The 12,263-nt window shown below is 46.8% G+C and overlaps 1 protein-coding gene across 1 annotated transcript in view; it reads right to left on the bottom strand.

Moving 5' to 3' along the window:
* PTPRR (protein tyrosine phosphatase receptor type R) overlaps positions 1-12,263 on the bottom strand; it is a 168,813-nt gene that overhangs the window by 14,157 nt on the left and 142,393 nt on the right. The window contains exons 9-10 of the mRNA XM_029597182.1: positions 7,431-7,510; positions 2,682-2,819 (exon numbers count right to left, since the gene is read on the bottom strand). Coding sequence (XP_029453042.1) covers positions 2,682-2,819; positions 7,431-7,510 — 218 coding nt within the window. The remainder of the gene's footprint in view (positions 1-2,681; positions 2,820-7,430; positions 7,511-12,263) is intronic.

Raw genomic sequence — 12,263 nt, 5'->3', positions numbered from 1 at the left:
CTAGCTGGTCAGTTTCCAAATGGAGAAAGGTCATTAGTGGAGTGCTCTAGGGGGTCTGTACTTGGACCTGTGCTATTTAGCATATTCATAAATGATCTGGAGAAAGGAACGAGTGCAGTGACCAAATCTGCAGATGACACAAAATTGTTTCAAGACATTAAAACAGCAGCGGATTGTGAGGAACGGTAGAAGGACCTTGTGAGAGTAGGAGACTGGGCTTCTGAATGGCAGATGCAATTTAATGTGGACGAGTGCAAAGTAATGCACACAGGGAAAAATAATCCTAACTACAGGTACACAACGCTGGGTTCTGTGTTAGGAGCCACCACCCAGGAAAAGGACCTCAGAGTCCTTGTAGACAGTACCTTGAAATCCAGCTTATTGTGCAGCGGTGGTCAAAAGGCCAAATAGAATGTTAGGAATTATTTGGAAAGGAAGAAGGGCAACCAAAATGGTTTGGGGTTGGTACTGGAAGACCTATGAGGAGAGGCTGAAGGACCTAAATATGTATTCCCTTGGAGAGCAGGAGGTGCAGAGGAGACATTACAGACCTTCAGATACCTGAAAGGCTTTAATGATGCACTAGAACTAGGGGTCACGATATGAAACTCCAAAGGGGGCGACTGAGAACCAACGTCAAGAAATATTTCTTCGCAGAGAGGGGTGGTGGATGCCTGGATCGCCCTCCTAAAAAAGGATGGTGAAGAGAAGAACAATAATGGAATTCAAGAGGGCATGGGATAATCACTGCGGATGCCTAGAGGCTAGGGGATGGAAATGGAGAATCAGGGTAACCATTATTAACTTTAGGTGCTACATTTCAGATTGGGGATAACCTGCAGGGGTGGCAGTTACTACCCTTAAGATAAGGCTTGGGGCGAGTAGCATAAAGGTGGGGATGGGTGACCAGCCCGTACAACTGAGGCCACAAATTCATGGCTAGGTCGTGGCATAGAGAAACTTTTTATGAGACACTTTTGCATTTGCAGCCAAATTAGCCTTAATGCTTTTTGATGCAGCTGCAACATTGCTCTCTGCTTTGATGGTGGGGGAACTGGATTCAGATGACAGTCAACGCTGGGCTCTGACTTTTACGGTTCAGGGTACTGATACACACATATTTGGGGAAAAGCATTATGTAGCACAGGGCTGCTTCTACGGCCAAGTCCAACAGCAAAGCACATTAAAGCAGCATTGTCTGAATTAGCAAGAAGGCTGCTCACCTTGTAAAAACGTTGCTAGCAGTAATTTTGTTATGGGTTAGACAGTTGCTTGGTTTTGATTGTAAATATTACCGCCCTTAACATAAGGCTTGGGGAAACCTGCACAGAGCGGCAGTTAATACTCTTAACATAAGACCTGGGGGATTACTGGCACGGTGCAGCAGATGCTACCCTCATAGAACAGGGGTAACCTGCACAGAGCGGCAGGTAATACCCTTAACATAAGACTTGGGGGATTACTGGCACGGTGCAGCAGTTGCTACCCTCATAGAACAGGGGTAACCTGCACAGAGCGGCAGGTAATACCCTTAACATAAGACCTGGGGGATTACTGGCACAGTGCAGCAGTTGCTACCCTCATAGAATAGGGGTAACCTGCACAGAGCGGCAGGTAATACCCTTAACATAAGTCCTGGGGGATTACTGGCACAGTGCAGCAGATGCTACCCTCATAGAACAGGGGTAACCTGCACAGAGCGGCAGGTAATACCCTTAACATAAGTCCTGGGGGATTACTGGCACGGTGCAGCAGATGCTACCCTCATAGAATAGGGGTAACCTGCACAGAGCGGCAGGTAATACCCTTAACATAAGTCCTGGGGGATTACTGGCACGGTGCAGCAGATGCTACCCTCATAGAATAGGGGTAACCTGCACAGAGCGGCAGTTGCTGCCCATGACAGAGGGCTTGGGGGTGACCTGCATAAAGCGCAATTGCCACCACGTCCAGCTTGCTGGGCAGACTGGATGGACCATTTGGTCTTCTGCCGACTGTTACTATGAAGAGAGAACAAAGCTGAGAATATCATCACGCCATTGTATAGATCCAGGGTGTGACTGCACCCTGAGTACTGAGTGCAATTCTGGTCGCCCCCCATCTCAAAAAAGACAGCAGACATAGAAAAAGTACAGAGAAGGGCGACTAAAATGATAAAGGGGATGGAAAAGCTCACTTATGGAGAAAGACTAAACAGTTTGCGACACTTTAGCTTGGAAAAGAGACAACCGAGAGAGGATATCACTGAGATTTATAAACTCATGAGTAGGGTGGAATGGGTAAATAGGGAACGGGTTATTTACCCATTCAAACAACACTAGGACCAGGGGCCTCTCCATGAAAGTAGCAACCGGCAGATTTAAAACAAATCATGGAAGTATTTTGTCGCTCAGTGCACAATGAAGCTGTAGAATCTGTTGCCAGAGGACGAGGTCAAGGCAATAAACACTGCGGGGTTACAAAGAGGATTGGACAAGTCCCTGAAGGAAAAGTCCATAAACAGTTATTAGCCAGGTAGACTTGGGAAAGCCGACGCCTATCCCTGGGAGCGAGATACAGGAAATAGATCAAGTACTGGGGATCTGCCGGACGCAGGGTGGCATCCGTTTCCGGGACCACACAGGAAAGCGCCTAAAAACAAAGAAACCCCCCCCAAACTCCTCCTCCTCCTCCGTGCCTACCTCGTTCTTTTCTTTCAGCTTGGTGATCATGACGATGACCGGGGCGTCCTCTTGCCAAACCATCTGCCAGAAGTCATTCACGGTGTTGATCATGGGGCCTTGAGTAGCAATGAAGGCCTTCATCTCCCCGCCGTATCCCTGGTTAAAGAGCGCAGGAAAAAAAAATAAAAATTAATAAGCCCCATCGGTTTTCAGGTCTAGCCTTGGATGCATTGCTCCAGGATGGTGCGCCCAGAGAGTAAAATATCCAAAGAGCCGGGATGTTTGGAGGACGATTTTCAACGCCTGCCTAGGTGGCCGCTAATTTTGAAAGGGAAACCCGCTCGCGATGTTTGCCTCTGAAAGTCAGCGGCCGCAGAGCCCACGCGCTAAAGTCACCCAGATAACTTTGCACCTCCTCTTTGTGTGGGTGGCTCTGCGGGGATGGGGAAAAAACAACGCCTGTGCATTTTTAAAATTGAATGCACGTGCACTGATGCACTCCCTTTACTCCCCGACTTAAAAGTGCCTGCTAATCTGGCTAAATGCACGCGCGCTACGGAAGCCCCTGTGTACTTTGAGCTGAGCAGGGCAATTTTTGGCGGGTCTTTTTTTTTTTTTTACCCGGGTACATTGCTGGACTGTGTCCAATCCCCCACCAACCTGCCAGCACTGACTTGGTTGGTTTCGGGCAAGCTGTCATCTGCTAGTACCAACTCTGCTTGCCCAGGCCCTGCTGGGTGAATGGCTTGTGTTTTCTCTGAATTTCATCTCTAAAACTTGCCGGATGGCGCCTGGCCACCATGACATTGTCGGCACTGACCCCCATCGGATTCTGGGGAGTTGCAGCCTACTGGTTCCACCCCGGCTACCCCCATGGCCTGCAGTATTGCTAGGCCGTGCCTCTCCGTTGTCGCTCCTTCTCGCCTCTCCCCTGGCCTCTGCTCTAGAGGAAGTGAAGGGGGTGGGTGGTTGCAATTACTGAAACTCCCCAACCCTGTCCTCTCTATCTGCCACAACACTGCTTTCCACTAGGAATGTACTTTTTGTTGACATGAAATGGCAAATTATGACTAAATTTCCGGTGTTTGTTTCATTTTGGTTTTAAAACGAAAGAAAAATGAACAAAATTTTGTATGTTTTCCATTATTTCATTTTAATAAAAGGTGTTGGATCCCTGTCTTATTGAAAAAAAACAAAACAAAAAACAACCTCCTGTACCCTTGCCTTAAGGCAAGGGTACAGGAGGTTGTAAACCCCGCCCCACACAAAATTGACACAATACCTACAACTGAACTGAAAAAAATCAGCTAATATAGTCACCCATACGCTGACTAAAATCATAAACCTATCCCTAGAAGAAGGAACAATGCTGGATATACTGAAAGGAGCAATAATAAAACCAATAATTAAGAAAAAAAACAGTGATCCCCTTATCCTAAACAACTATAGACCAGTATCAAATCTTCCTTTAATAGCTAAACTAATTGAAAAAACGGTACAGAAACAACTAGCTGAACACCTGGATAACAATAACATACTGTATCCTCAACACGGTTTTCGAAAACACTACAGCACTGAGACTCTGCTCCTCTCTCTAACAGATAACATTCTAAGAGGCTTTGATAGTGGTAAACACTACATTCTACTAATGCTTGACCTATCTGCAGCCTTTGACACAGTAAACCATAAAATACTCCTAAATAGACTGGAAGAAATCGGATTACATGGCCTAACTTTAAAATGGTTCAGATCATATCTAAAAAACAGGTTTTTCCAAGTTCATATCAACAACACATTATCAGAAAAATTAATCTCAAAACAGGAGTTCCACAGGGATCAGCCCTATCTGCGACCCTTTTTAACATATGCATGCTGCCATTATGCCACTTACTTGCAGGGCTAGGAATTATCCACTACATTTACGCCGACGACATTCAACTAATTCTACCCATAGAGGACACTCTAGAGAAAACATTAAACCTAGCCAACATGTACCTAAGCATTATAAAACAACTACTGACACAAATGGAACTTGTAATTAATATTGATAAAACAGAATTTCTTCACTTAGAACGAAAAAATTCTGAAATCAGTCAAACATCAATAATACTCAAAGACAACCAGAAAATTGAACTAGCAGAAAAAGTACGTAACCTGGGAATAATAATAGAACCTGGAATCAATCTGAAACAACACATATCACTAAAAGTAAGGGAAGGTTATGCAAAACTCATAGGGGTAGATTTTAAAAAAGGGTGCCCTCGAGTACTTTTGTAGGCGCATCAGGCGCAAACAAAAGTACGCTGGATTTTAGTAGATACGCACTTAGCCGCGCGTATCTGCTAAAATCCCGGATCGGCGCGCGCAAGGCTGCCGATTTCGTGTAGCCGGCGCGCGCCGAGCCGCACAGCCTACCTCCATTCCCTCCGAGGGAACGGAGGTAGGCTGCGCGGCTCGGCTGGGGGTGGTTCCGGAGGGCGCGGCGACGCCCCCGGACCGCCCCGGGCCGAAACCACGCCCCCGGGCCCGCCCCCGAAATGCCGCACCGATCGGCCCCGCCCCCGACACGCCCCCTCGAAAAACCCCGGGACTTACGCGAGTTCTGGGGCTCTGCGCGCGCCGGCAGGCCTATGTAAAATAGGCGCACCGGCGCTCAAGACCCTGCTCGCGTAAATCCGGGCGGATTTACGCGAGCAGGGCTCTTAAAATCCGCCCCATAGTACTCAGAAAACTTAAACCACTGCTAACTCAAAATGACTTCTGAACAATACTACAGGCACTAATCTTCTCCAGCACAGATTACTGCAATGCCCTTATGCTAGGACTACCTAATACAACATTAAGACCACTGCAAATACTTCAGAACACAGCAGCTAGAATACTAACTGGAAAAAGAAGGAGGGACCATATAACTGAAACCCTAGCAGAGTTACATTGGCTACCAAATGAACACAGAATTAAATACAAAACCCTATGTATCATTCACAAACTAATTTATGATGAGAAATCAGACTGGTTGAACACAGCATTACGGGTACATACTCCACACAGGAACCTCCGATCAGCAAATAAAGCACTAATAACCATTCCATCAGTTAAAACAGCAAGACTGACACAAGTGAGAGAAAGAGCCCTATCACTAGCAGGACCCATAATCTGGAACACAATCCCTCCAGAGATCAGACTACAAAGTGATCTAAAGAAATTCAAGAAAAACCTAAAAACATGGCTTTTTAAACAAGCATTTTACAAAGAGACAAAAGAATAGAGAGAAATTATTCAGGAAAAGACAGAAAGGCACCGACATACAGTCCTTAAGACTATACAGTAGATTAGTCTATGAACTCCACCACACAATAAACCATAACTATAATACTATGTGTGATAAAACTACCCGTATAAGTACCCTGGTACAATTGGTCATGAACTACTTCGCTAAATGACTATGTCTAATGATATATTGTAACCGAACCTTTGACAGCACCTGTTAGAATGTACTATAGTACACTTTTACTTACATTAAATATGTGCCTACATGTAAACCGTTGCGACGGTATTTAACTTAGCAACGGTATAGAAAAGTTTTTAAATAAATAAATCCTCCCCGGATCCTCTTTAAAAATCCAATCGAATCTTCATGAGGAAGGAGCTATCCCCGGTCATTCCTGCCCCATCGCTGTCGCTATTTCAGATGGTTCGGGCAGATCGAGTCCGACACTGTTACTGCTGTGTTCAGTATAAAACCGGCAGAGGCCCGAGTCTGGCTGGCGCCATTTTGTAGGGCTGAAATTAACGATGGCGCTGGCCCTGGTCTGCCAGCGCCATCTGAAATGGAGGCAGCGATGGGGCAGAAGTGACCAGGGATCGCCCCTGCCTCCTGAAGATTTAAACAGATTTTAAAGACCTCATGGGTATCAGAGGATCTAGGGAAGGCTGGGCTTCAGGGAAGGGACAAAACTGTTTTTTTTTTGTTTTAGTTCATTATTTGTTTCTTTTTACTTTCATTTGGGCGGATACAGTAAAGTCCGCGGGAGAGCAGGCAAACGCCCGCTCTCCTGTGCGCACAATTCTCTATTCAAATGAGGCCCGGCAGTAAAAACAGGCAGAAGGAGGCGCTAGGGACACTAGCGCATCCCTAGCGCCTCCTTTTGGACCGGAGCGGCGGCTGTCAACGGGTTTGACAGCCGATGCTTAATTTTGCCGGCGTCGGTTCTCGAGCCCGCTGACAGCCATGGGCTCGGGAACCGGACGCCGGCAAAATTGAGCGTCCGGTTTTCGACCCAACAGCTGCGGGCTGACTTCAAATTTTTTATTTTTTTTTACTTTTCGAAACTTTTGGGACCTCAGACTTAATATCACCATGATATTAAGTCGGAGGGTGAAACAAAAATAAATAAAAACAAAAACGAAAAAAATTGTCTGCGCATGCCCCTGGCTTCTACCACCTCTGCAGTACAGAGGCTATGGAGGAACGATGTTGCCACCTGGTAAACTGGCTTCCTTCTCCAGGGAGTTTGTTATAAAAATCAACCAGATGCTACGAAATACATTCTGTCTGTGCTCCATCCAAAGGGCAGAATTATAATGCTAATCGTAATGACCTTCCAGAAAAGGCAGTGCATTTCTACAATTTTTGTTAGTGACAGCAGTAGTACAGTTCAACCTGCGCTACCATCAGCTGCTAGAAAATCTCTGCAGTGGTAAGTCCATTAAATTATTCATCCAAAAATCTATTCTGTGACACTATTACTTAGTTACTGTGCTTACCTTAATGTAGTTAGCATTTATATAGCTGCTTAGTGAATCATTTAAGTTCTTTGGTTTCAAGCACACTCGACTTAGAGGATCTAAGGATACAGAGGAGATGAAAACAGAGAATGAAAAAAAAGAGATACAGGTACAGTCGGCGACTTGTTACATCTTGCATGGATTTTACTGATGCAAACCGCTGTGTTGTCTCGTGCTGAAAGGCGGCGTTGTCACATAACAATAAACACAGTAAACATCAATATCTCATGCACACGCAGGGGCTGATGCAGTATTGCGCGCTCAGGCTGGCGCACAGGTTAGCCCGTGACTGGACGTGCTATGCTAACACCAGATGCAAAAAAGGGGATTAGCGCGTCCAAAATGCATGTCCAGACACGCTCGTCGCTATTAGCGCTATTAGCTCCTATTGCTTCCAATTCAAAAACATCACAGAGCAGCCGATGCGCAGGTTTTTACCTGCAAGAATTAACGCCAGCCCCGCAGCTGGCGATAAGTCTTGACTCGCATCAAGGGCTCAAAAAAAAAGCAGAAACTACTATTTTTCTGTGGGTCCTCCCATTTAGTATCATCCCGATACTAAGTAGGAGGAATTACAGGAAGCGGCATGAAAAAAAAGAAACTTGACGGCGATCAGGTTAGGAAAACGGATGCTCAGTTTATGAGCGTCCACTCTCCCGACCCATGGCCCTGCGTGGGTTAGGGAAACGGACGCTCGTTAATTGAGCGCCATGGACGCGCTAGGGATGCACAATTTATCCCTAGCGCCTCCTTTTTACATGGCAGCTCATTTGCCTATCGCATCGGGCGCCCACAAAAGGGAGATGTGCGCGCGTTGAAAAAACATGCGCGCGGTTTGGACGCCGTTTCTTCGCACTTGATATTTCATCGGCCCCTACAAAGCTGGACGTGCCAGGTTAATGCAATTCCTTTCCCTGGTAAAAACCGGTAAGCATCTCCTTCCTCGTCTTGACTTTTATATTTCTTTTCTCTGGAGGTTTCACGCTTTCATTTTCTTTTCTAGAACTCATCCCAGGGTTCTGAATCTACGGAACCCAAGCCACTGTTCTCGGCCTTTTACAACCCCTAGCTCTTTATTTATTTTTTTAATTTGCAGATGCAAAGCGTCTGTGCGCACTTAGGGGCAGATTTTCAAGGATTTACACACGCACCGGGCCTATTTTCAAAAGGGACGTGCGTATCTCCCGGGGCTTTTCTAAATGGGCGGGCAGGGGGGAGGGACGGGGGCAGGGTAGACGGTCCGGGGGCGTGGGGATCACTGTATCACACAGTGTCCAGGTAAGCTGTGTGATCAACCGGAGCTTGTAAGAAGGGATGGGCTTTATTCAGTAAAGACTGCGTTTATAGAGACTCAGAATGCGGAGAGGTCCAGTTTGAGCAAGGCGCTGTAGGAGTTAATGAGCAGGAAAGCTGCTCGCAGGGGGCGAGGGAGAGTGAAAAATACCCACCCTGCCTCCAGACTCAAATGCAACTGCAGAGAATAAAGAAGGCCTCTCCGCCCCCCCCCCCCCCCCCCCCGATAGGCAGGACCCCCCCCCCCCCCCTGCGCCTACAAGGAACATCGTATTCCAAGCAAATCAGCCTAGCCAAATGAGGTCAAGACATTTCATTAAAAATGTGTGAGCAGGTGAAAGAGGGGCCACTCCCTCCACAAGCTGCAAGGCTCCCTCCTAAAACCGTGCTTTATCCTGCAGCCTCCTCCTATCCAGCATTCCGAGCTGTAAACCAGACGCTTAGAGTGAGGTTGGATGAGGAAAAACGCCATCAAGTTCTTTTCTTAACCTGCGATTCATGCGACGGCCCAGATGGAAAGAGGAGTAGGTGTGCCCAGAGTCCCGTACAACCTGCTTCCCTTCCCTTTCTTATCGGACGCCTAATACTGGAATGGGAGTTGCTGGGGTATCTGGGTTAAAGGCTCTCTGTTTTTTGTTTTGTTTTTCTGCCTTTCCAGCTCTTGCTGGCTAGCAGCGATTTCCTTTTGCTTGACAGCAGGGAGGGCAGGAAGCCTCCCATTCCTTCCCAGTGCAGAGCGCGCGTGTCGCTGTGCGTTTACCCTAGGTTGCGTGGACCCTACAAAGTGCAGCCGTGTCCTTCAGCAATCGCAGTGCACGCTCTCTGTGAGCCTTCTGCGCCCTGACCTCTAGCAGGCTCTCAAAGTCAAACTTCAGCTAACTGAACCGAATGCTCATTTTTAGGAGAAATTCATTTTATAGCATTAACAAACTCCTGAAAAAGGGACAGAGGACTCACCTACAATTCTCTGGAAAATCTTTTCAATACTTTTGGGGTTTCGCAAAGCACTTTTTAACTTGGAAAATTCCAATCTATATTATGCTGCATTTTACTAGCTAAACTCTTTTCCTGATAATAAACAAATATTGTGCTGTTCAAATCAATAAAGAAATATTGTATTTTATTGTGTTTATAGATATGAATGCATTTTATTATTTTACTTTTGTGTTGTTTGCTTGTTTTATGAAAATGCATTTGTAATCTATGCTGAACATATTGGATTCGCGGAACATAAGATGTGTAAATAAATAAGATGACCATGAGTCAGTATCTACACTAATTTACCGCTTGCATAGACACTGTAGAGACCCTGAAAGCACAGCAGACTGTGCTGTCCCCAGGACAGGTGTGGGAAGCCCTGTGCTTGGTTAAAAAGGAGATCAGAGGTGTAATGTCATCCCTGGGAGAAATGCCCCAGTTACCTGCACCAGGACTGAAACACATTGGGACACGCCAGCTTTCTTTTGATTGCTGATCCATAAATGGAGGACAGCCTACACTCACAACAGTAGATGTCTGCAATAGGGATGATGTGAATCGGGCTTCGGACGATTGAAAATATTGTCAGAAATCGGGGGCTCCCCCAAAACGATAGGAAAATCCCACAATGTTGTTCGTGGGGGTTCTCTTATTGTTTTGGGGGAGGGCGGGAAAAACGGCACACAAAAATAACCCCTAAACCCACCCCGACCCTTTAAAACTAATCCCTTAGCTTCCCCCACCCTCCCGACTCCCCCCCCAAAAACCTTTTTACAGGTACCTGGTGGTTAGGGTTAGGAAAAGCAGAGTCCGCAGAGCAGGGGATGTAAATAAGTATAGTTCTGAGCAGTGGGGTATACCCAGGGAGATACCACTGATTTGATGATCCGGTAGTGACCCGCAAAGCGGGGTATGCCATGAAGTCCCTTCAGACGAGTAGAGGTACCTCAGAGATGCAGATCCGATAGTGGCATGCAGAGCGGGGTACACCGAGGAGTTTGTACTGGAGATGATGATGATGATGAGAAGACTGAGGTGCAGGAACCCGGAAGGGATCTTGTAGACCAGTGGTCCCCAACCCTGTCCTGGGGACCCACCAGCCAGTCAGGTTTTCAGGACATCCGCAATGAATATGCATGAGAGAAAATTTGCATGCACTGCCTCCATAACATGCAAATTTTCTCTCATGCATATTCATTGCAGATGTCCTGAAAACCCAACTGGCTGGTGGGCCCCCAGGACAGGGTTGGGGACCACTGTTGTAGATGATGCGGCAAAACCTTGCAGCTCAGGGTATACTGGAACAACTTCACTGAAGAGAAACGGTAGTGGCCCGAGGTATGGGGTACACCGAAGGGAACTTCAGCAAAGCTAGTAATGTTGAAGTCTGTAGTAAAGTACTCACAAGTGGAAGTTCCAAGAAAGTGTCTGAAGAAATGGGTTAGGTAGATTCTCAAGGCAGGAAGGCCCTCCGAGAAGCGGATAGCAAGGAACGTGGAAGGGCCCCCAAGGATTGGGAACCCAGAGCGTCCAAGACCCAGAGAGAAATCCAAAACAGGAAGTCCAAGAGTAGAGTAGATTCAGCAACGAGGAAACTCCTTGCTAACTCGCAGTAGCGGAGGGCCGGTTAAGTACAGCAGCGGGTTAACGTCATCCGGAGGGGACGTCCCCGAGGATCCCGCCATGACATGTACAAAGGAGGCCCTTCTGCGCACACATGCGCCTTAGGTGATTCCGGATCCAAGAGGTTGATCGGCCACGCCCATGTCGTCCTGGGGACGCCGGGGAGGTCGATGCTGGCTGGCGGAGGCCGCCACTCTTCCCAGGATTGCCGGTGCAGGGAAAAAAAGAGGTGAGCATGAGAGGTCGCAGCCATCTGCGACCGAAGGGCATAACAGCAGGGATAAGGATACCAGAAATGTATCCCAGTAAGAGTGGCAAAAATAAGGATACAGAAAAATACCCCAGTAAGAGTGGAACAGGTAAGGATACCAGAAAAATACCCCAGTAAGAGTGGAACAGGTAAGGATACCAGAAAAATACCCCAGTAAGAGTGGCAGGGATAAGGATATCAGAAAAAATATCCCAGTAAGAGTGGCAAAAATAAGGATACAGAAAAATACCCCAGTAAGAGTGGCAGGGATAAGGATATCAGAAAAAATACCCCAGTAAGAGTGGCAGGGATAAGGATACCAGAAAAATACCCCAGTAAGAGTGGCAGGGATAAGGATATCAGAAAAAATACCCCAGTAAGAGTGGCAGGGATAAGGATACCAGAAAAATACCCCAGTAAGAGTGGCAGGGATAAGGATACCAGAAAAATATCCCAGTAAGAGTGGCAAAAATAAGGATACAGAAAAATACCCCAGTAAGAGTGGCAGGGATAAGGATACCAGAAAAATACCCCAGTAAGAGTGGCAGGGATAAGGATATCAGAAAAAATACCCCAGTAAGAGTGGCAGGGATAAGGATATCAGAAAAAATACCCCAGTAAGAGTGGCAGGGATAAGGATACCAGAAAAATACCCCAGTAAGAGTGGC

The sequence above is a fragment of the Rhinatrema bivittatum genome, chromosome 4, assembly GCF_901001135.1.
Source record: "Rhinatrema bivittatum chromosome 4, aRhiBiv1.1, whole genome shotgun sequence".
NCBI lineage: Eukaryota > Metazoa > Chordata > Amphibia > Gymnophiona > Rhinatrematidae > Rhinatrema > Rhinatrema bivittatum.
This window is presented reverse-complemented; position numbering and strand designations above follow the sequence as displayed.